This window comes from Coffea arabica, chromosome 1e (genome assembly GCF_036785885.1).
Source record: "Coffea arabica cultivar ET-39 chromosome 1e, Coffea Arabica ET-39 HiFi, whole genome shotgun sequence".
NCBI lineage: Eukaryota > Viridiplantae > Streptophyta > Magnoliopsida > Gentianales > Rubiaceae > Coffea > Coffea arabica.
The window spans coordinates 38,436,707-38,463,661 of NC_092311.1; the positions used below are offsets into that span (position 1 = coordinate 38,436,707).

Below are 26,955 nucleotides of genomic sequence, written 5' to 3' on the forward strand. Positions count from 1 at the left end.
TGCATAAAATTCTAAAATATGAAGAGGTCAACCAACAAACAGCATTTATAAATATTGTGGGCGAACTTAAATAATAACATTTTGCTTAGAAAATGACATCAACAGCCAAAGTCAGGCAAGTGATTGCCTATCCTAAGAAATAATCTAAATTTCATTATCAAATTACCAGGAAATATAGGTCACCAACCATTTCTTGAAAGCAACTTTGCTATTCTTCTTAAACGCTTTGTTAAGTTACACAGTTATTTTACTTCTTTCATCATTGCCATGTACTCTCTTTCACTAGTTTTTATTCTAAAGAGTAAAATATTTTGCGAAGCCAGTTTGATAGCAGTTAAAGATAATCTTGTTAAACAACTTCCTTGAAGGTAAAGGTTATATTTGAAGTGATAAATCATTTGGATTAGAGTTTCTGAAAGTTTGTGTAGAAAAATGTACTGTAACGATCTAGTGTGTATAAAGTAAATAGATAGTTAAAACTAAGTTAAGGGAATATTTTAAAAATTTTTCATATATAACTTGCAACCCAAGCGAGATCTATTTTCCTTAAATCATGTAAAGTGGACAAGAAAAGCTAAAGTTAAGGCCCTTTTAACATAAACAACTGCTTGATACAAGTTGCTATGTACGTGTACGTGTGTATCTATATATATATAGGCCCACAAGTATGAAAAACGGACCATGGCCCCACACTGCTGAAAAGCGGCCAATGGCCTTCGGCCACGTGACATTGGAGTACAGTGAATATATATATATATAATAAAAATTACAATGTTAAGCTTCATACATACTCAAAATCAGATAAAGCACTGCAAATCCAAGAAAATTTGTGCATGTTTTTCCAACTACTAATCTTCTAATAATTAACTTCTTGATAGGATAATATCAATCTGACCATATCCTTCATAGTGTGATGCAAGATCTCAAAGTTTTAGCCATGTGCTAACATTTACTTCTCTTCTCAGACAAGAAGGAAAAGAGAAGTTCTTGCAACTCCAAATAAGTGGAAATAATAAATAACGTTAGCTTGGATCTAGATTTTTTTTGTTTTTGTTTTCAATCTCCAATAAATACTAATGTAGGTATTATCTATCATTTAATTTTATTACTTCATATTCTTCATTAAATTAAGAAATAAAACGACACAATATTCTAATTAAGCTTACACTTTAGGATCATTGCATGTTTTTAAGGGATTTTTTTTTGGGTGTTAAAAACTTCTTTTTATAGTAATTACCAATTCAAACAATCAAGATCCAAAAACTATAAAACTTGATTCATTGCGTAATTCTTATCGCTCATCATAAATACAAAAGGGTGATGTTAATGATACTCTGAAAATTGTTATTCACACTCCTCTTTAACTTTTTCACCTGTGAAATGATTTTTATGATAATACACAAAGTTATATTTATGTTTTCAGATGTATTTAACAATAAATACTAAAAACTAAACAACTTGTACGAGAATGCATTACAAATCTGTACTTCATATTTTACAATAAATTTTTTTTAAAGTGGGAGGTTTTGAACCCAAACCTTCTAATTACAATAAGCTATTTGTGTATAGTTGAACATAATCATCCAATTGCTAATCAACGAAAATTTGCATTTAACAAGCACCATGTTTAATCGAACTTAGAAGTCACATAATCAAAAAGCTTAGAAGTCACTTATTAATTAGTCAAGACACATGAAAATAGATCAAAAATAAAATACCTGAGGGTAGAGCTGGTATTTCATCGGATAGTACTCTGGCATGATGGCTTTTGCCCTGGCGTAATTTATTCTCCATGGCAATTTGAACTCCCCAATTGCAGAACTAGAGAAAGAGACGGGATTGGCCATTGGGTTTCTGCCAAATTGCCTGCCACTTTTGGGAAATTGTCAAATTAATTACAATTATAAACCCCATCTTTTAACAGGCAAAAAACATCCTTTCTTTCTCCTTGCCATTTCTTTGTCTGACTCTTTCTGATTCTGATACCTTGAGCACTTCCAAACTGGCCTTGTACTAATATTCCCACAATTGTTCTCTCATTATGTATCAATCCAATATTTAATCTTAAAAGGGTTCTCTCAGATTGGTGTAAACTGATAAGGGTTCTTCTCAGATTGGTGTCTGGAGTTCATTAGCTACAGTCTTGCATAAATTCATGGTGAATCCTTTTCTTAATTTGCTTGATATGTTGAATTTGAAGATTATACTTGCTGGCATTAGGGTTTGATCAAGTAATTCAAGTGTTTTCTTTTAACTTTTATATGATTTAGAACAGTGTATAATCCCAGATGAGGATTTTCTTTTATACCTCTTTACCTCATCAGATAGGATTGCTGAGTAAAAGTTCATAAAGAGATGGTCTCTATTATCTTTTTTACGTTTTCCATATCTGATTGCTAAAAAAATCGAAGCTTCTATTTTAAAACTTTAGAACCTTTGTGCAATAACTCCTCAATTTGCTCATGCTCACTGGGTTAGATTGTATTTAGCAGTGTTTTTTTTTAATTAAGGATTTGACTCCTAGATTTTGCTTTAATGATATTTAAACTTCAGAGTGCAAAAATGTGAGCAGTTGACCGAATAAATGCAAGATGAATTTAGCTCCGCTCCCATATATATATATATATATATATATATATATATATATATATATATATGCTTATAACTGTATCAAAGGCTAGTTTACATGTATCCTTGTTTATCACTAATTCTCGTTTGAGTATTGATGGTATACCATTTCAGATTGTAATTTGTTGTTGGGAAATCACTGGATTTCATTAGCAGTCTACCTTTTTCAGTGTTGATATTCCGTACCTAGTATATGCATATATGTTGTGTAAAAAGTTGAGAATTTTACTTGCATTGGATAAGTGTTCTGGGGCTTTTGACTGCAACTTTGGACGAAAATGGGATTTCTGGGCACAAAATACTTTGCTCTGTCTGGTTTTGATAGTGAGTAGGATGTAAAGGACTGGATGTGCTCCTATGCAGAATTTTTAACCTCCTTTTTCTTAAACATTCCAAGGAATTTGTGTAGGATTTTGAGTGTGACATACGTTCGAGTAGGGGAGAGGATAAGAGTGATACCATAGAATTAGAAATTTAATGTAGTTGCAGAGACCGTAATTATACTCAGTTAAAACCCAACCAAGCAATCCTAAAAGTTGATGAGGCCAGATTTAAGAGATTTGGTATTGGCCCTTTTTGAGGATTTTGATGATCTTCTGTAAATGACTATGATTACATTTTCTTTAAACAGTCGTTTGTTTCTATCCTGGCTGTCAAACCTCTGAAGATTTGACCCACACATCAGAAAGGATTTAGAAAAAGTGAAAGCATTTTTATGTTGTACAATACAACTTGGTTCCTTAACTGTACCATCTCCAAAATTGGATAATTTGGCTGGCTTGTAAGAATTATGGAATGGCAAATTATTGCAACTCATGATTTTTGTATCTTAAAACAAATCCCATGAAAATTTATAGCTTTTCTATTGATGTTTAGGTTGACTGTAATGTTTACTTGGAATTTTTGCTTCTTTCTTCTTAGTTCTTAACCATATTTTGAAGCTAATGGCATTTTAATGTTGAAGAACTTTGTCTATAGGTTCCCCTATAGATTCTCCTGACCTCGTAGTGGACACAATCCTCATCAACAATATTGGTGGGGCAACGGAAACTGGGGAGAGAATCCTCAAAATTCATCAGTCAAAAAGCTTAGCAGATCAAGTCTACAGTCCAGTCAGAAGAGAAGTTTCTAGTAGGTAGGTTAGTATATGTAATCATTTTTAATGAGGCACATGTGGCTGTTATGCCATCGCACAGTTCTGATGCAGGCTTATATGCTGTCTACTTTTATATCTTCTGCCAATCAAATCAAAAAGTTGAAACAGAAATTATTTGATTCGTTGGATTATGAAAATCTGATGGTCTTCTTTTGAATGTTGATATATTCCCTCATTTCTTGCTAGTTATTTTCATTTTTGTGTAGTAATGGCATGAAAATAAGTATGTACTTTTCTTGTCAGTGTTTTTGACATATTCTTGTAAGTGAATCTTGCACAGTGAACAATTTGATTGTCCATATGGTAGGCGCTTCACCTTTATATTTGCAGAAATGAACTTTGTTTTTGTGCTCAGCAGTATAATTTAGTTTTTGGACATAAGAAGTTTATTAAATGGAATATGTATTCTACTTGGTGCATTAGAGGTCGTAGATAGTTCAAAATGGTGTGCTTCCTTGAAAATGCCCTGAGAACTCATCATTTTCCTCTGTAATATCTTTCTTATCTTGGTGACCTCCTGGGGAAAAATTATATCTGGTATTTGATATTTCAATTCTGCGTGCCTTTTTATATTTGAAAAGCTGACCTTGGGTTGGCTTCATGTGAGCTTTGATGGTGTGGTGTACGCTGACACCTATTCGATAGATGGGTTGCAATGGATGCATGTTTGCTTGAACTTAAACTGATTGCCATCCAATTTCATTAGTAGATCAAAAACAGGAAAGCTAGTGCTTGTCATTTTGCGTTAGACAGAAGATTCAAAACTCTCTGACCTTTTGAATTTTCCATTTTAACACTGAGAGGAGCAGTAGTATGTCGATTCTGACATTGAAGGGATCAATCTACATGTTATTTGGTTCAGACATACAGGGTATCAGTCATCTGCACTTCAGTTGGATTTCATTTGTTGTTCTTGACATGAAATACTATTTTGAATCACTTCTCGGGACTCTTAGCGTGTTGATTTTTGTGGAAAAGAAGGCATTGACATGGATCCATGTGTCAGAAAATGATGGAAAAGTTTCAAAGAGAACAAAACCCCTAAAAGGATACTACTGATGAGAATTTGCACTCTTCCACAAGAATATTTTTTAAAGTAAGTGGATTTTTTACATAATTTTTTATCACTATTCTAAGAATCCTTGAAGATCTAGTCAGAATTGGCTTCTCTGGAATTGCAATTGGAACCAAAGTCAGCGCGCATGAGACTTCTTACTTGAGCAGCACTTAACCTTTCTCTTTTTGGTGTTTTTGATCCTTCATCTAAAATTCAACTCGACTCCTAATCCTGAATCAACAATGAAGATTCATCATTAAGTTCTTTTTTTTTTTTTTCTGGTTCTATCTGGTTTATTACATTTATCAATCTGTATCTTTTATCTGTTTTACTCTTTCATTTCTTAAAGGCTGGTGATAAATTTTCAATTTTGGAGCCTCATGTGGTAGTACTACAGATTTTTGGAGTCGCATGAAGTTATTCATTCTCGTATGTCAACCTTCTCACTCAGAACAGAAAGGGTGTGAAGTATTTGGATGCCCTAGCAATTATTCCCTCTGTCTCACTCATGTTGTCACACTTGCTAATTGAGACTTCCCAAATATAATGTCAACACTCTTAAAAATTCAATAATTTAGTATACTATATTAGATCTCTTACTTTACCAAACACAAATTACAACCTTTTGTTTTATCTTATATCAAACATGAGGGATAATGTAGTTAAGGGAATCATGAATTGATTCTACAAAGAAGCGTGGCCACAGCGTGGTTGACTATGAAAGCGGGATGGAGGGAAGTAGTAGATGGGTTCTTGGCAGAATGTGTTTCTTGAAATATTATAATGCAATACGTAGTCCATATATAGAATTTAAGTTTCATGAGCAAGAGCACAAAAGCCAGTGAGTACAGAAATGATAAACAGAGAGTGTTCCCTCGAAGGAAAAGTTTAATGTATGCCAGATCTAATGTGTACAGGACAGTTAATGACTCACTATTTTTTTGTTCATAAATGACTTCACAGCCCTTTAGTAACTCTCAAATAGCCAAAGGCTGGTTGCAGCCCATTTTGCAGATTCCTGAGTATGTTTGTTCAAGACTCCTATATTTTTTGATATTCCAAATTGTCTGACTTTGTTGCCAAAGCTCTTGGATTTTCCTATAGGTATTGGAGAAACTTGAATTTTAAACTGGAAAAGGAGTTCAGTATACTTTTAAGTTTACCGCAGATGAGAGATCCAGCATATCGGTTGTTTAGGAACCATGAGCCTAGGTAAACAAAATGCACAACAGCTTGGCAAAAGTTGAATGAATAATCCTTTTACTAGCATCATGCTGCTTTGTTGGTATATAATTAGCCCTTCTTTGATTTCATTAACTTGGTTTATTTGGAAAAAAAAAAAAACTATGTCATGATTAAACTTGTTATAGCTAATTTCTACAACATCGTGTATCTAGTCCTGCCATAGTTCTCATGTCAGGTCATCTGTAGATAGCGTACTTGGTAGAATCAGTATTAAAGAATCATGCCGGGTTCAATTAACCAAGATGATTGCATTGCTGGGGAAGGAATAACTTAAAGATAAAAATCTTGCAAGGAAAATAAGTAGATAGGGAGAATCTGAAAATTGTGCTTAACTATTCATGATCAACTCGTATTTATATTTGATAGCATTGTCTCCTTTTGTTTTACTCCTGAAGTAGAGCTGGGTGGTAAACTACATTTTGGAATCTCCAGGACTTTGAAGCTTATTGTTGGCTTTTTTCCCTCTACGAGGGATAGTATATAAAATGTTGAACTTTCTTTTTTCTGTCTACTTGGCATTGCAACAGAATCTGGTGATGAAATCCATTAGGTGCAGAAAGAGAATTTTGGAATGTGCATCATTTTGGTCTCTTACTTGATATATTACCTACAATCTATAGTAGATTTGCATTCCCTTCACAATTGCAGAGTACCGACAGTATCCAACTGAAGAGAATGTTTGCCTTTGGAAAATGAACTCATTCTCTCAGATGTATATCTCCTTATATGGGTAGCTTAGTAACCTTTTGAAGTATGAGGTAATAATTTGTGCAACAGGTATAACTTACATGTTCAACCATTTCAGGATCTCTATTTAGTCATGGTGGTCCCGAAGTGTGTACCTACTCTGCTTTTGTCCATATTAATTTTCCTGGTGGTTAGTGGAAGTATTTTTCTAAGAGAGAAATGGGAATCCTGGAGGCCAGCTATATTGATTTATACATCTTACTTTTGTGCTAGTGAAAATATATTTTCTTGGCATGTGATGTGAAATATTTAAAAAGTTAGTTTCTAACTAGACACTAATCAGATACTATGTTTGTCATTACTTAGTACTCAAATTGCACCAAAAGTTTCCTTCTGTCTTTTCTTTGAACAAAGATTGCTAGATTTTGCATTCGATTTTACATAACTCACTGCAATTTTCAAGGCAGCAAGCAGAAGAATTCTTATATGCAAGTTTAATAGTCCTCTCACTGAAATTCTGCAGTAAATGTTGACATTCTTGTTGTTATTGAAGATTGAAAACACCAGTGATCTTTTTGGTGATGTCATTTAAGCAATCAATGTATGGTATACTGGTAATTGCATCATTTCTTATCTAGCTTTGGCACTATCTTCTGAGGTCCATAACTCTCTGTGAGGGATCATGGCATTATTACTTTTCTTGATATAACAATTCTTTTATCTTAGATATCACTGGCTCTTGATATTTATCATTTTAAGTGTAGATCATCGTTTCTGATGAAGTCTCTTGACAAAGATGATGAGACTGATTTGGAAAAAGGAAAATTTCTGGAGAAAGACCGAGAAAAGACAACAAGAAGCCATAGAGCAATTGCAGCTCACAACAAGGCATTACTTTCTGGTCTTGCATATTGTATCTCTTCATGTTGCATGATACTGGTTAACAAGTATGTCCTCTCCGGTTATGGCTTTAATGCTGGGATTTCTTTGATGCTATACCAGGTATTTTACAGTTTTTGTTTGTGCTTGTAATCTAATTAGAGACATGCATACGCTTTTTTTTTTTAACTTGGAAGCCTAATTAGTTACTTTTTTGTTCTATGATGCAGAATTTTGTTTCAGTGGTGGTTGTTTCTGTTTTGAGTTTCTTTGGTGTAATATCTACCGAACCACTCACATGGAGACTGATTAAGGTCTGGTTGCCTGTCAATGTTATATTTGTTGGGATGCTTATTACAAGTATGTTTAGGTATGATGTTTTCCACATTTCATGTTCAAGATTTGTTTTCTCTATAAATTGAGTTAATCGAGGGTTTAGAGCTTTCCAAGATAAATTGTAGTCATGCTGACCTTGTCCTGTTCTTTGCACTGTTTCTTTGCTCATGTCCAAGCTTAATTTGTTCTGAACTTTTGGGCGGTACTTTTTTGTGCAAACTGCATAGTGGATTGTTCTGTTCATGAGTTGAATCCACCACCAATCCAAGACATACCATATGATCAGAGAATAGAGGTCCTCTTGCTAGTTTCAAATGGCAAACAGTGTTCTGTCATCAGCATTTTTACGTTTGAATAGCGCTGTATTTCATAATGCATTTACATTTGGCCTCATTAGAAAAAGCTTCAACTTGTCAATATCAATTTTTACCTTCCACATGGTATTTTTGATTGTGCCCTTTTATTTTTATGGCATGCAATGTATGAGCAAAAGTAATGATATATGAGGAATTCTGCATGTGAAGCTCAATGTGCCTTTAGGACAATTTCATGATTTTTCATGGATGCTCCCCTTATGCTCATGCGAAAATAATAAGTAGATAAATAAAAGGATGTTTACCACATCTGATACTGTAAAAGTTTTCCTTTCCTCAAGGAAAACTAAGGGTACACTACTTTCCATGGTCAAGTTACTGATTTTCAGTAAAACTTACACCTTAATTTGTATGGTATACATCCTGAAGTTATCTGTGTTTGTTGATTACCCTGACTTTGACCAAATTGGCAGTAACTTTTTGCCAAGTACTTTGTCATTACCTTTTAGCAGCTAAGAAATCAAGTTTTGGTATTTTTTTAATGTACAAAGGAATGAAGCATGGTTTAGGAAGATGTTGCCCCAACGATTTGTAGTTAAGTATATTTTCAGTAGGTTCTTGGCATTATTTACTATAGTTCACTGATTTATTCCCTTATGCTAGCAAATTTTGGCACATTTTGGAAAGCCGAAACTGTTCTCCTTGCAAGCTTATGTATTCGGTACAATTTCTCTGGGGAAGTACACTGAATTACGTTGAGGTTGTGCCTTGGTTTCAAACCCCTAAAGTTGTTTTGCATTACTTAATTAACTATGGTTAAGTTCAACATAAAGAACTAAAAAATTGACCAGAATATCTTTTGGAGAGATGAAGCTATGTTCCCCCTTTACATCAAATACCATCATTTTACTCCAAGATGGTATGTTGCTATAAGATCTGTTGCCAAATTTAGTCAGACTAATACATGTGTATGGTTTTCATGCACAAATCCTTTACTGAGCACCAATACAAAATATTGCATACCCATTATTATAGTATATTCATATGTATCATGCATGATAGGATATATGTTATCCAGGCATCATTGGTCGTTCAGTTCAGAAAACTTCAAAGCAAATTCTAGCTGTTTATGTAAAGCAGATCTTTGATGAGTGAGAAACAGGGGAAGAAGAGTTCAAATGGTTGATGGATGAAAGGATTTTAAATTTGGCCATCTCATATGTGTAGGAATTTAGGACATCTTTGTACTCAGTTTATATCAATTATGAATCACAACTGTATTATTTTCTTCAAAAGATGTAGTCCGGATATTTGTTCACTGTAAAGTTTGTTAACGCGTGTAGGAATTTGGGACTTCTTTGTACTCAATTTATGGCAATTATGAAATGCAACTGTATTCTTTTCTTTGGAAGACATACTCTGGATGTTTGTTCACTATAAAGTTTGTTAACATACTCAACGGGCTGGCTAAGTTCAATGAAAGAAGTTCAAGGGTTAAAGTGTAGCTACTTATGATTTCGTGCTTTGGTCATTTTGCATCCTCATTAGCTTTAGTTATTTATTTGAAAGGATTAAGATATTGTTATGTGGGTCAAGAGGTTAACAGATAGTGGGTTAGCCACTTTTTCATGGATATTTATTGGTGTAAAATCATATTCATGGGCCTGACCCAATATTTCTGAAGATAAATATTAACTAGAAGTCCTGTAAATTATAGTTTGTCTGGAACTAGGAATAATGTATTAATTCTCATAGTGGATTAGAAAGAATTGAACTCCTGGTGCTGGGTCATGAATGAGAATTTGGTGCACTGGATGCCAATAATTGCTGCACTTTTCTGTCGCATTTCGTTTGTTCTTCTTTCATTGAAGAGAGGTGGACCGCCATGACTGATTTGGTGGATGTTATATATGATTAATGTTCCTTGTAGAAACATTTGTTGTTTTGGAGTAGTGGCTTTGAGTATGTCTCCCTCTCGTCCTGTAAAACTGCCTCAGTTTGGTGAACCAAAAGTTAAACATGACAACTAGCTTCAAAAAGTGTTAAAATTAGCAAAGTGATGATAGTGTCATTTATATCTAGTTTCAGTGGGCTTAACATGAGAAATGATCTCTTGCTGGAATCTTGGCAAGAGATTTCTTGTTTACACTGTCCCTGGGTAGTTCATAATCGCATCATTAATCTTTTTCTACATATGAGAGGACTCTTATGAGATGTTAATCCTCAGGCATGGAAGATCTTTATAATTAACCTACAACCATGAAGGATGTGAGCTCAATCAAAGAATTTGGCTTTAGCTTTACAAAAATATAATCAAGCTATGTCACTAGAAATTGATCCATTTGGTTGAAGTTATATACTCTATCGGGTAGGACTATCCACACAAGTAATGGAAAAGGTGCAATATTTAAGATTTTGTTTTTAAACAGATTCTTTTGTAGTTAAAAATGTAAATGTGGCTCTTTTTGCCTGGCTACTTGTTACTGCTCCTACTTATGACATACATAGCTAAGTATATTTTTTGTGAGCAACAAGGAGGACTTTGTGGTTTAAACTTTTCTGTATTATTGTCATATATTTTGTTCCAAATGTTGTCTAATATCTTAGTTTTCTAATTTTGATGCATTGACTTTTGCAGTTTGAAGTACATTAATGTTGCAATGGTCACAGTCCTGAAGAATGTAACAAACGTGATAACTGCTATTGGTGAAATGTATCTTTTTAATAAGCACCATGACAACAGAGTTTGGGCTGCTCTTTTCCTAATGGTATGTTTCAACAACTATAAGATAATTTTCCACAATATTTTAGCTCTTTACTGAAGTTAAAATTATACAAATTCTGAAAGACTTGTATGTGTACATTTTATGTATGCACATTTTTTTATCAGTGAATTTGATTTACGTACATTTTTTTAGTCAGTGAATTTGTTGGATGCACATTGTAAATGATTTTATGTATAAACCATTTTAGTGAAAACGATTTGGAAAAAATTGTAGATGCAGCTAGAAGTGAAATGCTGAAATTCATCTTGAATGTGTATAAATACTAAGAAAACTGAATTTTCAGCTTTTGAAGGAATGGAATTGGTGAAACTTGTAGGATAAAGTATTTAGCTGAGTTGAGTGCTTCAAGAGTTTAGCTTAAGATGTTCATTATGCATTAATCATGATTTCCCATAGAGATTAAAGCAGTTTTGATGACTTTAGTGCTTCAATAGCTTTATTTGGGTTAGTGGAGATGACTTGCAAGTACTTTAGCTTTTCAATGTGACTAAATATGTTCTTGGATGAATTGTTGGGCAACTTAGATGCACCAGTCTTTCAAAAAATTGCAGCAGCCATGTTAAGTTTCGAATAAATTGGAGATAGATGTTTCATGTTCTTCATATGTGTATAAGGTAGATTTTAAATTGAAGAGTTAATGGTTACTTCACCTAAGATGATTTATACTTGTTTACGATTAACAAATGAACCAGTTAGCATTAATGATTAAAGTATCAAAAATGAAGTCACAAGAATAAACTGACTTAATACCTAGTATGTTTTTTTGTTCAACTGTCATGCTTTATAGGGCATGATAATGTAAATGTGGAAATCTAGAGGAGATAATTGTGAACCTCCCTTTGTAACTCTTTAAGGACTATGCATTTTAGTGAAAGTCCAACCCCAGATATATGTATAGTTGCTCAGCCACTGCTGCTTGCAATCTCATCCATATTTAACTTTCTCACGGAATTTTGAAATGTTTCATCTGCCATTTTGGTGGTTAAAGTGGCTTTGTTTAACATATGCATGCTTACAGCGCATTTACTCTGATTGTATTTTCTTGTTGATATGGTTTCAAGTTTTGAACCTACACTAAACTGGAGATAATCAATTGACAGGAAGTTCTCTTGTGCAGATTATTTCAGCAATCTCTGGGGGGATTACGGATCTCTCCTTTCATGCTGTTGGTTACACATGGCAGATCATCAATTGTTTCCTGACAGCATCGTACTCTGTAAGTTCATTGCATTAAAATGCTAATCTTTTGCTTTCGGTAATTGAATATAGTTGTGCGCATAGATGATTGAATTTTTCTCCCCTTTTTCATACTTAGTTGTACATTCTACTTATTTATACAGATTGCTGTATGGCATGGATGATTTTGCTTTTATAAAAAATGCGGTTGCTTCGGGGCAGATTGACTTCTTGCTTGCACTTGTATTAATTTATTTATTCTGTTGATTGTAGGTACATGTAACAAAGTGGCAACACGTGCCATTATTTTCTTGCTTGACATTGTTTTCTGTTGGCGTATCATAGATTGCGTGAAGAATTCAGTGGAAGGGGTCAAAATTGATTTTCCTTGCTTAATTTAAATGTATTATCTTAAAACTAGGTGGCATGCATGCCTTGGAAGCATGTAAAAATATTTTCTATCTGCTATTAAACATTTTCCAATTAATATTTTTCTGCAAAGTAACACTTTTCTGGTTTTGTTTCCTCCAGCTGGAGATGCTTTGCTACTTTGAATTGTGCAAACTTTTCTTTTGTTGGTGGGAAATTAGAGTAAAATCTGTTACCTGATGGCAAATCATTAATAGTACTTCTTTCTTTTTTTTTTCAAAATTTCTAGCAGGGAGGGGTGGGATTTAAGAAGCAAGGAGGGGCAGGGGGATTAGAACCCAGAACCTTTTAAGTCCTTCATTAATAGTACTTAAATAATGTCCATTACTAAAACTTAATGCGGCCCTTTAGTCCTTCCTCTTTCCCCTGCCTGAGTGCCTTGCCTACTTAGGTGGGCCTCAACTTATCATGCATGGTACAGATATGTACATGTATCTCACTAGGTAACCTATTGCTTATAATAGTGCTATACATGATAGCAGATTATCATATTCTTACAATTACTATTAGTGCAGTTAATGTGATAGCAAATCAAAGTTATAAACTTTGCAAGTACAGAGAAGATAGGATTGAAATATGATTGAAATCACAATCTCAGAAAACATGCTAGGAAAATGACTTTCTCCAGGTAAAATATCTTCAAAGCAAATGGTTTATAGGTTGAACTTTGATGACAACATCTCATGACCAAGGTAAATGTAAAAATAGGGGGAAGTTGTTAAGGAAGGAAAGCCAAAAAGTAAATGGAGAACTAGAAGCTCAATATTGGGAAAGTGGACTCTTTTCTTTAGAAATCAAGTTATATGGGCTGATTCTGTATCTGATACTGATTCTGTATCTGATATTATATGAACGGGTTGATTGGTTCACTGGGATCAATTACATGAGCACTTCTGTCTCTGGTGGGCACTAAGCATTAAAATACCTGAGGTAGTTGCAGCAACAATAGCATGCTTAAACCATTGGATCATCGAAGAATCAATTTTGAACAGGCAAAATTGACTTTTTCTTTGGTCTAATTATAAAACCTTTGCTGGTAATCCAGGAGGAACAGATTAAATCTTTCATCTTTTAGAACAATGTGTGTTCGAGCATATATACTGTTTCAGAAATGGACAATAACTTCAAACATGCAATGGGAGAATTAAGTGTTTTGGTTTGAAGCATAGACTTATCTATGATATATAAAGGTCTGCAAGTTTATGCACTATCTTCATTTTGAAGAGCTGCATATGAATATATATTTTATCTTCTTCTGTTACTTTCTATGATGGGGTGCATATGGGCACAAATGGAGATAGAGGAACAAAATTTAAACCATTGTTGTGAATAAAGATATTTAATATGGTGTTTCTTGGATTTTGTATTTTGTTTAAATGAAACACATAGTTGGGGCCTCCTCTAGTATTTTAAATTTGATTGTTTATGTTGAAGGAATTTCTTACCGGCTCTATTTATGCTAATCTAAAATAAAAGAACAATCAAATGAAAACTTACTAGCATTCTTGACCTCAGTACAGAAGTAAACTGATAGTTTACACAAAAGAACTCATCTATAATTTGAGTTTGACTGTGCCTTTAGCTTTTTTTATTTAGGAAATATATATATGGTGGGTAGATTCACAAATTTTAAATTGTTGAAGATAATGAGTTTCAGCTGGAGTTTTTCCTTTTTGCTTTTAATGTCTAGGGTACTTGGTGTTTCTAGGGGCTTGTATTGTTTGTCAGGCATCCATGTTGCCTTGCTTTCCTGTGGCAAAGGGTATGCTTATAAATTTGGATTTACATAAGAGATTAATGTCCTGTTACGTGATTTATTCTGCAATGTATTTTCAATATAGTCTCTGGTTTGGCATAATAGTAGAAAAATGTATTTGCATCTGTGTTATCCCATTAGAGGGACTAAACTATGTTGGAAAAATAACAATCAGTTGGTGCAATATGCTTGCTGATAGTTTAAACGTAGTTGAAGCTGTCGATACAGATGGACCCATGACTTAAATAACAAAGTTGTATGTAGAGCCTAATGCCATCTCCACTTTGACAGAGGAGTTTAAAGAATAGCTTCAAACCAAGTCTTCCTTTAAGGCTATTAGTAATTCAAGTTATGACATCAGTCAAATCCTATCTCTTTTTAATCTTTCCATTACCTGTGTCATCAATACAGCATCATCTTATGGCTTGTGAGCCTTGATTTTATCATCTATATTATCTCTTGGACTGGGGTTTGTTTTTAATATGTTGTGACATCACTAATTGCTTCACTTACAATTCCATTGTTTCCTGCTTCTGAGATTTCTTGACCTTTTGCATTGTGTTTTATGGAAGATGCTGACAGTTAGCTTGTTTTCCTATTCTTCTCTTATTCTGCAGTTAACGTTGCGTAGGGTCATGGACACAGCTAAGCAAGTCACCAAATCAGGAGACTTGAACGAGTTCTCTATGGTCCTGCTAAACAACACCCTTTCAATACCTTTAGGGGTTTTGCTTATATTAATATTTAATGAGGTGGATTATCTATCTAAAACGTGAGTTTTGTTATCCTTCTGATGTATTGTGATATGGGGGTGCTTGTGAGTCTCTTCTATACTCTGACTTCTTTTGCGATCCATGTTTATTAATACTTTATTTTAGATGAGTTTTTTAAATTTTAGGAGGTCCACTTCAATTGTTCTTTTTAAATTAATTCTAGGCTTTCTGCTTTTGAAGGTTAGTTGTAAGCCTTACCCAGTTTTGCTTATGAAATTTAGAACTTGTAGCTGTCCCCCGTTACAATTAGCTTTTGTGAGAGTTTAAATTTTACCTGTTAAACTTTGGCTGACACACGATACAAGCCCCTAGAAACACCAGGAAAGCATTTCTGCTCCTCTGGTTGAGCCCCTGATTTGATAAACTTTGGCTGTATATTTGAATGGTACCAATGGCTAATGTTTGGACTTGCTACTTATTTTCATGAGAGAGAGAGAGAGGGGGGGAGAGAGAGAGAGTTAGATACTCGTGTATGAAATTATTTCTGTAGGAGCTGCCATTTTCTGATTTTGATATCTAGCTTATAATTACTTATTCCTGTGGAGTCTTTTTCTAGGACATTATTACATAAATCATGCTTTTCTAATGATATTGATACAAGTGGATCAATGTTTTCTGTACTTCTAAAAATACACCATATTGCTGTAATATGTTGGCATTCTCTGTATTTACTCTTTCATACCTTTTTTCCTAAATGGTCTAAGTGCGTAAAAATAAATAAATAAATAAAAAGGTTATAAGTGCATAAAAGCTAGTGCAGTTGAGTACAACTACATAAATGTTTATGACTAGTTGAAGATTTTAATTATTTCAGCTTTTCATCTTATTTATTTTTGTAATTAATGGCAGGCCACTTCTAAGATTGCCCATCTTCTGGTTGGTAATGACGTTAAGTGGACTTTTGGGGTTAGCAATCAGTTTTACTTCCATGTGGTTTCTCCATCAAACAGGGGCTACAACCTACAGGTGAGAGTATGAACCCATCAGTTCTTTTTAATATGCAGAAGATTTTCATTATGAGTTCCGAATAGGCTTGTATTCAAAGTGTTACATCAATATTATATGTACGGAAATATTATTCTTCTGTCTTTCAAGGATAGTTGGGTGACCAGATTTGTTTGCATAATAACCCATTCTCTAATTTTATGACCCAATTGCCTTCTCACTCTACATGGATTTGCACCTACTTTCAACCTCCAAAAAGTAAAGAATTTGCACATATACTAGCGTAAAAAGTAAAAAGACGCATGATCTAATCCTTGATACCTTAAACTTCATGGCATCATGCTAGATCTTTTAAAATTAGTGCTTTTTCTCTTTCTGAATTTGCTTAAAGTTTTGGTCTCCATTGATTCATCCTGGAGTAATATTACTACTTCTGTAAACAAGAAAGTCTACTTATAACAGAAAACTATAGTGGTTCTTAAAGTATCTGAGTTTCTCCTTGAATTTACATCATTAGTATGGTGACCCCAACATGTTTACCACTTGTTCCTTGAATTGTTATATTTGTTTAGATCATGTTAAAAATACTCATGCCAAAAGCAAGATTGAAAAAATACTTTCTCCGGTCAAACAATTAGCTTAAAGATTAATGGATTCAGTAATGCCAATTTATGAAGAGCATGTATACCAGGCGTGTAGCATGTAAATTGCGGAAAAATATAATTTCAGACCCAAAAGGCAAGGAATAGTAAGGATTTTCCTTTTGCTATAATCTCAGAAAACAAGAGCACAAGGTTGCAAAGTTAGAAGTCAATCTGTGGTTATGTGTAAGAAAGTAGATAGTTTTCAATTGTGGTAAAACATTAAGAGATGTATTTGGTAATTAAGAAGTGTTTTTAAGATCCAAACAACTATATAGACAACTGTAGAACAAAATGTGGAAGGAAAAATAAATCGGCAGATGCTCGTGACTGTATTTTTGAGAACTGTCACTTTTCTCTCTTGCTCCTGCCTAGTGGAACATACACACTGGATTTGGTTTGGAATGATAAAATAGGATGTTGTTTCGACTATGGTCCCATTTGAGGGCTAACTGAGCAATCTTTGTTTTATTACTGATCTTTTTGTGGTTCCCTTTACATTTTCCTTCTCCTGATGCTATATCATTTGCAAGAGAATTAGATATAATCAGTTTAGAAGCTTCAGATTTTATCCAACATAACTTTAAAAGGAGCGTGTGCCATGAACACAGAGCTGTGACCATTTATGAAGTCATTCAACCAAAATGGATTTATAAACTGCACTTCTTCATTTTTTTTTTCCAATTCTATACGCTTGATGAGGAGCTCAAGTTTAGGTGATTCGTAAAAGAACTGACAAAAGAATCGTGCTTAGTGTTTTGTGATTTCTCTGATATAACTCTTATCCAGTGTTTCTTTATAATTTTCCCTTCTACTATTGTGCAGCCTGGTGGGTTCACTCAATAAAATTCCCCTGTCTGTTGCTGGCATTCTTCTTTTCCATGTTCCAACCAGTCTAGAGAATTCTGCGAGCATATTTTTTGGTGAGTTTGTCATGCTCTGTTGAGCCTCTGAAAGTTTTAATCAAGCAATTCCTTGTCAAAATCATCTTGTGTGATCCATTTTCCAGGCTTGCTTGCGGGAGTGTTTTTCGCCAGAGCTAAGATGCGGGAGAGGTCTTAGTCCTGAAACCTTTAAAAGCACTTCCTTTTGGAAACCTGTCCCACCCAGGAGAAATTTCGCTTCCATTTCTAAGTTCCTGCCTATCAACTCAGATGGTCGCAAAAACAGTTTCTGTTGATGAGTATCTTTTCGTTTTTGTATAATTTGGCACATCATAAGAAATGCACGGCTGCTGATTATTTAGCTTCCCGTGTTTGTTGTTGTAGGAAATGTCTATTTTTGCTAGTGTTATTAGAAACACCTAGCCCAGAAATCAGAGAGATTGATGATAAACCACAAGTTTAAGTACTAATGGTATCTCTTTCGCACTGTGTTTGCTCTTTTTTTCTCTTTGGCACTATTCCTTCCTGGTTGTTTACCCTTTTAAGTTGGTTCAAGGGCCAAAAATACTAAATGTTGATTTGGAAGTCGCGCGTTTTTCTTTCCATAAGTGACTGTAAGTGAAAGTACGTATCATAAGTGAAATATAAATCATGTGCATGTGGCATACATTCGCAGCTGCTTGTGTAAAAAAAATTACTACGCTGTTAATGCATAAAAAGTTAATTTATTATCAAATATAAAAAGCCTGATAGTTCAAGCAAAGTGAGAATGTACCCAACACAATTTCTACCATGCTGTCCTCTTATATGGCTGCTATGAGCCCTCTAGGAGCCTTTGGTGTTTCTGGCCACAGCAACTAATCTTGCTATGTTAAATGTAAATTGTCCTTCACAGTTTACTGTTTAGGCATATGGGGGAGAACTTTGGTTAGCTAGATGTCCTATGTGGCATTAAAACAGCAATTTCAACAATGGAGAGACTTGACCTACCACAAATTACTCCCTGGACTGCAAATGGAAGTAATGTCTCAGGCTTATAGATGTGTATTCTGCGCATGGAGATGCAGCTACGATGTTCACATCTACATATTTGCAACGTTCATTCATGGTCTCAGCAATTTGAGGTCTTAATTCTTTTATGAAAACATTTTGTGACCAAGATTCTATCACATCTTATAGTCTAAGATAAGCTAATGGATAACAAGGTGAAGAAATTTAATGGCAAATGGGATGCTAACCAATTGACTACCTCAATTGCTATGCTTCCAGATCCAACATTATCAAATATTCCCTAATTTTTCAAGTAAAATGGCAAGTGGGAGCTCATTGTTTCTTGATGATTGTGAAGCATTATATGTCTCTTAAGTTTCATCAACGGCTCCATTTGGCAAGTGAGTTTTTTGGATGTTTGTCTAAAATTTTACTGTAACTTAAAATTTTTGAAGTCTGTAAATTTTTGGACATTTTGAAGTGTATAGTTTAAAAACTTTGAGAAGTTTTTTAAGATTACTGTAACTAAAGTTGTTTAAAAACTTGTAGCAAACAAACTTGGTCAAAAATTTGCTTGCCAAACAAGGCCAACAGTTTTGCAATCAATGTCCGCCAACCTATATAAATAGGTAGATGGCATGTGAAGAAGGCAATTCAACTTTATCGAAAAATCAATTATCTTGAAAAATTTTCTCTCATGTCTAGTTAATAAAGAGAGAGAGAGAGAGAGTAGCATGCCAACCTATCTTGTACTACAAGATCTATTAATAAAAGAATCAAGTTTCTTAATAGCTTTTCATACCTTACATTTGAGTACATTTAGAGAAAAGAAATGAAACTAAATTGTGCTAGAAACTCTAAAGTGGCCTTTAAAGGAAGTCACTCTAGTCGTTGGAGGCTGCAACGCCCAAGTAAGAAAGTCCTCGGGAAGGTAGCCGAAGTTTTGTCGGTCAAAAATCAGATTTAAGGTATGAAAGCATGTTGGACCCTTTTTTTTGTTAATAAGAAATTGTTAATCTAGACATAGCATGCACTCTATTCTCTTGAAAATTTTATGGAAGATACATCAAACCTATTTAGTACTTTATCAATAAATATAACGCATCCTAAATACACTTTACAAATAAAAAGGGAAAATCGTTCAAAACATTCCTCACATTCTGTAAAATAATTTTTTTCGTCATTTACTTTTAAAAGTGTAATTTTACGTCTCTTACAAATTCACATTGGTCAAATATGATCCCTATCTAGGTTTTCGACTAGTTTTTGTTCGGAATCTACCACGTGCCTTGCACATGATCATTTTTTAGGAATAAAATTGTCAAACACGTTTCACATAATCTAATCCATAGTCCCTCACATTTCACAAAATGAAAATTTTCATATCTCACATTTTGCAAAATGAAAATTTTCATCCCTCATTGATCATGTGTATGATAGTCTTTTCTTATTTTTGAAAACTCATATATATGTGTATTTGATTTCACATGAACAGTGTAAATAGCATATAATATATATGTATTTAATTTCATATACAATTACAATTAGCTTATTTAGGTGAAATAGAGATGAAAAAATTCATTTTTCATCATGGGTTTAAAAAAATTAGCTATTCGTATATATCTGTATTTGATGTCAAAAAAATTCATTTCACATGAACAGTACAATTAGCTTTTCTTATTGTTTATGTGAAATTAAATAGATATATACATGGGTTAAAAAAACAAGAAACTATTGGTCCACATAATCAATAGAGATGAAAAAATTCATTTTATAAAATGTGAGGGATAAAAAAATTCATTTTTTGAAATATGAGAGACAAAAAAATTTATTTTATAAAATGTGAGAGATGAAAAAATCAAATTATGTGAAATTTGATTTGACAATTTTATCCTTAAAAAATGATCACGTGCAGGCCACATGATAGATTCTAGCAAAAAACTAATATAAAACTTAGGTAGCGACCAAACTCAATCAATGTGAATTTATAAGGAACGTAAAATTACACTTTTAAAAGTAAAGAAAAAAAAAAGTCATTTTTCAAAATGCGAGAGATGTTTTGAACAATTTTTCCAAATAAAAATGGCATTTAAACAACAAATGAAACACCCATTCCTAGAGAAATGAGATTGGCATTGCTTCCAATCTTTAGATCCTACTACGACAGAATGCCTACATTTTCTGTTTTTGCTACATTTCATCAATAGTTCCTAGTTCCTTCCAAAAAAGACGCTTTGACAGCAAAACGCAAAATCATAGACCATATACACACAGGCACAAACTGGTGCAAATGCGCTGGGATTTTGTTTAGTGTGTTCTCCATTTTAACTAATGGCTGTCAATAATAGCAGCGGAAAAGAAAGGAAAAAAAAAAAAAGAAACGTCTTTACTGACTGCAAGAAACACAAAAGCAAAATGCACATAGTACTCACCTGTTAAGTCTTTTATACAGGAATAGAATATGACAAGCTACACTTGTACAACTGAAATTCAACTTGATCCTTTAATTCTTGCTTTCTCTCCACGACTACAAGAATACAGAAAAACATGATCTCATATGCTATAATTAATGTTGCAAATGGGGGTCACTAGAAGCTACACTCATCTCTTTACTCTGACAATAGTAACTTTTCCTTGGTGCAGTACCGCCTGGACATCCTTAACTGCAATTGTTTATCTCTAAGGTGATCTCAAAGATAACTCCTTCAAGATTTTTAACCAAAGCACGAGTCCCATCAACTTCATTCATCTGTAATCCATGCTGAATGGCTTCATGAACAACGAGCGTATCCATGCTGCACAGATAAGTAATGTTACTGAACGAATGATGTATAACATGATCAAGAGAAAATTGGCATCAGACACAAGCTTATTATAAATTTCCAACGCCTACAGCTCTTGATCAACTGGGTTGATGCTGCAAGCTCATGCACACGGTAGGAAAAGATAATTGGAGATGTGTATTTGAAAATATTTACATGTGGATTTTTTATCTAAATCAGTATCTTCATCCTATTGAAACAATTGAAGGTAATCTAATGGTCCAAACTTAATAGTAAACATATTTGGATTCATAATGATACTGATGAACTGATGTCAAGTCAGGTTTATGGTATATCATGCAGTAATTTCAGTTGTTGGCATAAATCCAGCAATCATTACACTGTCAGACAGTAGTTATGCAAACTATGCAGTATGATGAATCTGATACATAGAAATTATTGGAGATCTGACCAAAAACCCCTTAAATTCTAGTCAAAACCAAGGCTAGGAATCATAGGCAAGAGATGCCTCTGGTTTGTTTTGCCTGAATTTCCTCTGCCCCATTAGTCCTTATCCAAGCTAGAGTAAGGCGCACAGTATGTTGAACCTCAACTATACAGTCACCATCATAAAATCTAAAGACTGTACCAGCAAGAATTGGTAATACAACAGTTCAAGTATCACATGGTGATCTCTTACTCCACTTCACAAATCTAAGCAGCTATTTCAGCATTCCTACAACGAAAATTTAAGGACTGCACTAGAGCATTGTGGTCCGGGCATCTTTTGCATCACAATTTATTGGTTTTTTAAAAAAAAAAAAATTATGGGTGATGAGGCATCATGTAGTAATGAAAGATATGTCAAAGAAACTTTTTTAATTGTGCAAAGACCTGCGAGGTTGATAGGAATCAGAAAATAGATACTGGTCGGAAGCAAATCCCACAAAATTATTTTGCTGCATGATCATATTCTTGTTTCTAATCAAAGTAGGACAGATTTCTCAAGGTATTTTTAAACTGTGTACCAAGTATACCTGAAACAGAATGTGCTTCTCACCACAGTAATATTAATAAGATGATAAAGCTGAGCTCCCACTTAAATATATAGAAAAGCAAAATCTCTATTCCTCCAATTTTTTGAACATATTAAGAATCTACATAATACACCTTTCCAATTTGACCTAAGAAAGTTGATATGCACATATTCATTCTTTTGCACCTCAAATACAGCACCATTAGCAAAGATGATCTAACAACATTTTCTCTTTCTTAACAAGAATTTTTCAATCCAACAAAGAAAGAACAAAAGAGGAAACTGTGTAGCGTCTGCAACCGCATTTGATTTGACAATTGTATGCAAGGAAACAGGGATGAGTAGCTCTTAAAATGCATATGAGCAGCTGACGATCATAAATTCAAATTTCATCACTTACACTTTTGCTCTGGATACGTAAGCCAATATAAATTTGCATTTTGGTGCAGCATGAACAAGGAGCTGTTTAACCGTATCAAAGAGCAGAGGAATACTTGACTGCTGAAAACTTATATATTTGGTTAAGGGCTTTTTCCTTCTGTTTCCTTCACGAACAATATGCTACTCATAGAAGAAACTAAATATTGTTGGGATGGAGAATATGATGTTCAGTATTGTCTAATTTGACTATGTACTACAAGCTATGGATATCACATTACCTTTAAGGACATAACAAAAATGATTCATATACCTATCTGAATACATCAGAAGGCAAGTTTGTCATGCATTTAAAGCTTGCAAACACCATTACTCAAATGTTTCGAATACAACCGAATGCATGGAATTACCTAAGAAAGCAACCTACTTTATGTATTAGTATGAAGAACATTGACTTAAAATCCCATGAATATCTGTCCTCAAGGGGTCTTTGGCACCACTTTAAATCTTCACCAAGAGAGAGAAATGGGTTTCCAGTTTCTAACTGAAAAAAATTGTTTCTATTTTGAAAATTGAAAAATTTACCAATGACCAGCTAGCATGGATTATATATTAACCACTAAAAGTAAAACAAACATGCACAAACGAGACTAAATAAATAGTTAACAAACATGCACAAACGAGACTAAATAAATAGTTAAAGTCCAGCAGAGAAAATGTAGTGATTTGGATATAGATATCAGCTCCAAGGACTAAATCAAATCCTTCTGGATTTTCCAGTAAAATATGGTTGAGCTGGTCAGAGTTCCCCCATTCTAGCTTCTTGGGCTTTAAACCTGAAAATAGCACACTAAAGCAAGGTAAATTTCATCAAGTGAGCATCTGCTTTCTCAATTTTGTTCACTTACCAGCACAAGAAATGGAACTTTGAGTAGATACACATAACTCTGAGTTTTTCTCAAGAATCTGAAAATGTACATAGAGATCAGATACATCAGGTATCAAATTGCAGAACAATCAATCACTAAAACTGAACTGCAGAACCTTGCCTTAAGAACCTCTTCATTATGATCTGTCAAAACAACTTTACGACAAAATCTGCTGCACAGTATTCCAGTAATGCCTGCACTCAACAGAAATTGCTAGACATTGTCATTGCTCTAGAGTACAGGAGAGTATGAAAAATGCTGGAGAGAAAAACTAATTTTCCTCATTAATTCTTTGTCTCCCCTCAAAAGAACGAAAGACCAAGTCTTCCATGAGTAGACGCTGAGCTAGTGAACCTTGTGCCTCTACTTGCTTCGCCCCTGCTGTGACAACCACTAATGGCCTTATCTATTGCCAAAACTTAAAAAATAAGCTTGTTCATGACTTTTCTTAAGCCAATAATAAAGGTAAAAAGATCTCCAATTCTATATGAACCTTTGGTTCAAAATTAATTTGAGATTTACTAAGAATCTAGTCTCAAGGTTCCCACTTGTAGAAGGTTCAACAAACTTTATACTTGAGGAACTGAAAAACTGAAATGGTTACAGGCATCACAGCTTAGACATTACAAGTCATCCTGTGCTGACATTAAAAATCTAGGCAAAAGAGCACATATGTGAAAGCTTAGGCAACAGTTTAGCATTTAGACCATCCCTATAGTTTAAAAGCCATTTCTAACTAACTCTGTAAGTTGGCTTTTACAGAATTCTCTCAGCATGCATAGCACAAGCATGCATAGCACAAGCATGCAGCATTGGCAGAAACAGACCTATTGTCTGCATACACATATGGCATACCAAATGAATGATATACTCTCTAATTAATTTTATGTCACCAAGTTGCACTGTTCCTCTGCATCCCAAATTTTTGTTGTTTTGTTAAACTGCTATCTATATGAGAATGTTCACTCATTTTGTGATTATAATTATTCTTCACAAACTATGAAATAACCCATTCTGTAGATGTAGATAAGTTGTGTGATTAGCTTTTAGCTATTGCAATGAACTCCTGAAATATTTTTTTTTAAAGTGTAAGTGGGAGGTCTCGAACCTAGGACCTTGACCTCGAGACCTCCCACTTACACTCCCTCCCCTTACCCATCCCTCCCCCCCGAACTCCTCAAAATTGTTCTCCTTTATTTTGTGAATTTGGAATTGTCCTCATGAAGTAGTATTTCACCAGCTGGACTTACAATAACAGGAAAACTTTTTTCTGTGTTTCCCTTAAAAAATCTGATGCATTAGAATAATAGGATCCGATGACTAACACTAACCTACACCAGAGCCAAGTTCAATTACAGAACACCCTTGCAGAATGCCAGCATTTTTGGAAAGATAATCATTCAATAGCACTGCCCCAGGCCACACCAGCTGACCTGTTAAATCAAAATCAGCTGTCTTACAGCTAGTCAGTCCACAATATTCTATTTTGGAAATAGCTAGTCAGTCCACAAAATTCTATTAGCAAATAAAATTCAAAATCAAAACAAAGAACAAATTCGATATATTTGGTTACAGTACTGACACGAGATGTACTGATCAATAATATTCAACTACAACATGCTGGTTTCTAATTAACTCCAATTCTTAACCAAATCCCTGATTTCAATTGGTGTTTCCGAAAGTTACAATACCAAGTTTTTTATTCAACTAAATTTTCAAAATTCAAGCGCACCTACAAGGCCCAAAAAAAAAAGAAAAGAAAAAAACAATATGAATATCATGAGTTTCTACATCAATTCCATGATTATCTAAACATGAAACCAATGGAATAACAAAAAAAAAAAAAAAACAAGTGCACATTCTTGGCCAAGAGGAATAACAGCAAAAATTAAAAAAGCAGGTAGAATAATTCCCAGATAAACGAAAGAGTGAACTCACTCGAAGCAGCTTGGAGGCAATAAAGCTGAAGAACATGAGACCCAAAAGTAAAGGTTGTGAGCTGGTAACTGCAGCAGACAATGGATTCTCAATCAGTGACAGAAAAATGAATTCAAGAATGTACACAATGATCCAAAATATACACATAGAAGTGTGTGTGGATGTGGGTTTTCTGTATTTGTTTCATACTTGTCATTGATGAAGAATGATTCATCCAAGCAAATGATATCCTCTTCTTCTTCACGTTCTTTTCCTTCCATTCTAATGAAAGTTGGTGTTCTGAGTTTTGAATTAAGTGCAAAGCAAAGTCTAATGACAGGAAATTAGAGGGGTTTTGTGGCTTTGGGCTATTGGGGTTTTAGGTTCGTTAGGCCCCATATTCCGTTGGATAGGGGAATTCAGGCCCTGAGATGAGAAAGGTTTTTTTTTTTTTTTTTTACACTTAAAGTATTACAAGCCAGACTAATCTCTTAAAATTATGTAAAATATTACCTAAAAAATACATAGCGAAATAGCATATGGGAGTCAATCACGAAACTTACTGATAACTATCAGGTTACGGAACTAGTCGGACTACGCGGCGGTGAGATGACAAAAGATTTGATTCAAAGGAGTGTGACCTTGAATTTAGATGACAAAGAGATCTAGTAATTCAATAAGAGTTTGTTTCAATTTAATCTAGTAATTAATGAATACAAATATGAAGAGTATTTAATGCTCGTTAAAGTTTCAAATTATGCTTGAACTTAGCTCAATTACCATAAAATTTAAAAATATATATATAAAAAAAAATTCAAGTAACTCAAGCTTATCTCAAATTCGAGTAAATTGGCCTCGCACGCCGCTTCCCCTGCCCGTTCGTTGAAAATATTTACAAACTAAACTTTAAGGCAATCTTCATACTTGTTAAAAATGAGCCAACTAGGTTGATCACTAGATTGAAGCTCGAGACAGATAAAACTCATTGGCCATATTTAGGAATTCCCAATTTTTCCATGGTATATGGCTATAGGACACTCAATGGGGTGAGGCTAGCAGAAGTTTAGCCCAATCAGCTTGAAATATGGGCTGTCAAAATGTATACTTGACTCGCATAAATATTAATGATTATATTATATAAATAATCTAATAATTATAAACTAGTCTTAATTAATAATTAGACTAAAACCTTGACGAATTATCTATATTTGCAACCTTAATAAGTTTATATGTAGGTTAGTTTAAATGGTT

At 34.0% G+C, this 26,955-nt stretch overlaps 2 protein-coding genes across 9 annotated transcripts; one reads left to right on the forward strand and one right to left on the reverse strand.

The window, feature by feature from the left end:
• Window positions 1-1,778: 1,778 nt before the first annotated feature.
• On the forward strand, window positions 1,779-18,194 carry LOC113703090 (GDP-mannose transporter GONST1). Of its 7 annotated transcripts, none has more exons than XR_011816963.1 (11): window positions 1,779-2,158; window positions 3,593-3,763; window positions 5,927-6,053; window positions 7,538-7,775; window positions 7,883-8,022; window positions 10,941-11,070; window positions 12,206-12,304; window positions 15,067-15,201; window positions 16,072-16,188; window positions 17,634-17,731; window positions 17,818-18,194. XR_011816963.1 is itself a non-coding variant. In XM_072055341.1 (11 exons), exons 3-11 carry the CDS (start codon window positions 6,010-6,012, stop codon window positions 17,868-17,870), a joined length of 1,074 nt encoding a protein of 357 aa, XP_071911442.1. In that variant the 5' UTR covers window positions 1,781-2,158; window positions 3,593-3,763; window positions 5,927-6,009; the 3' UTR covers window positions 17,871-18,194. The 7 variants fall into 7 exon arrangements, 6 of the variants coding, with proteins under 6 accessions (XP_071911442.1, XP_071911447.1, XP_027080137.1 ...); XM_072055341.1 differs by having other exon boundaries at window positions 1,781-2,158; window positions 15,067-15,221; XM_072055346.1 differs by having other exon boundaries at window positions 1,781-2,158; window positions 3,607-3,763; window positions 15,067-15,221.
• Window positions 18,195-21,083: 2,889 nt separating this feature from the next.
• On the reverse strand, window positions 21,084-26,184 carry LOC113703120 (uncharacterized). 2 transcript variants are annotated; one of them, XM_072055378.1, is made up of 8 exons: window positions 25,915-26,184; window positions 25,726-25,793; window positions 25,119-25,220; window positions 23,908-23,981; window positions 23,767-23,824; window positions 23,593-23,694; window positions 22,881-22,989; window positions 21,084-21,477 (listed from the first exon to the last, which is right to left on the reverse strand). In XM_072055378.1, exons 1-8 carry the CDS (start codon window positions 25,983-25,985, stop codon window positions 21,342-21,344), a joined length of 720 nt encoding a protein of 239 aa, XP_071911479.1. In that variant the 5' UTR covers window positions 25,986-26,184; the 3' UTR covers window positions 21,084-21,341. The 2 variants fall into 2 exon arrangements, with proteins under 2 accessions (XP_071911479.1, XP_027080182.1); XM_027224381.2 differs by having other exon boundaries at window positions 25,119-25,238; window positions 25,915-26,174.
• Window positions 26,185-26,955: the final 771 nt, after the last annotated feature.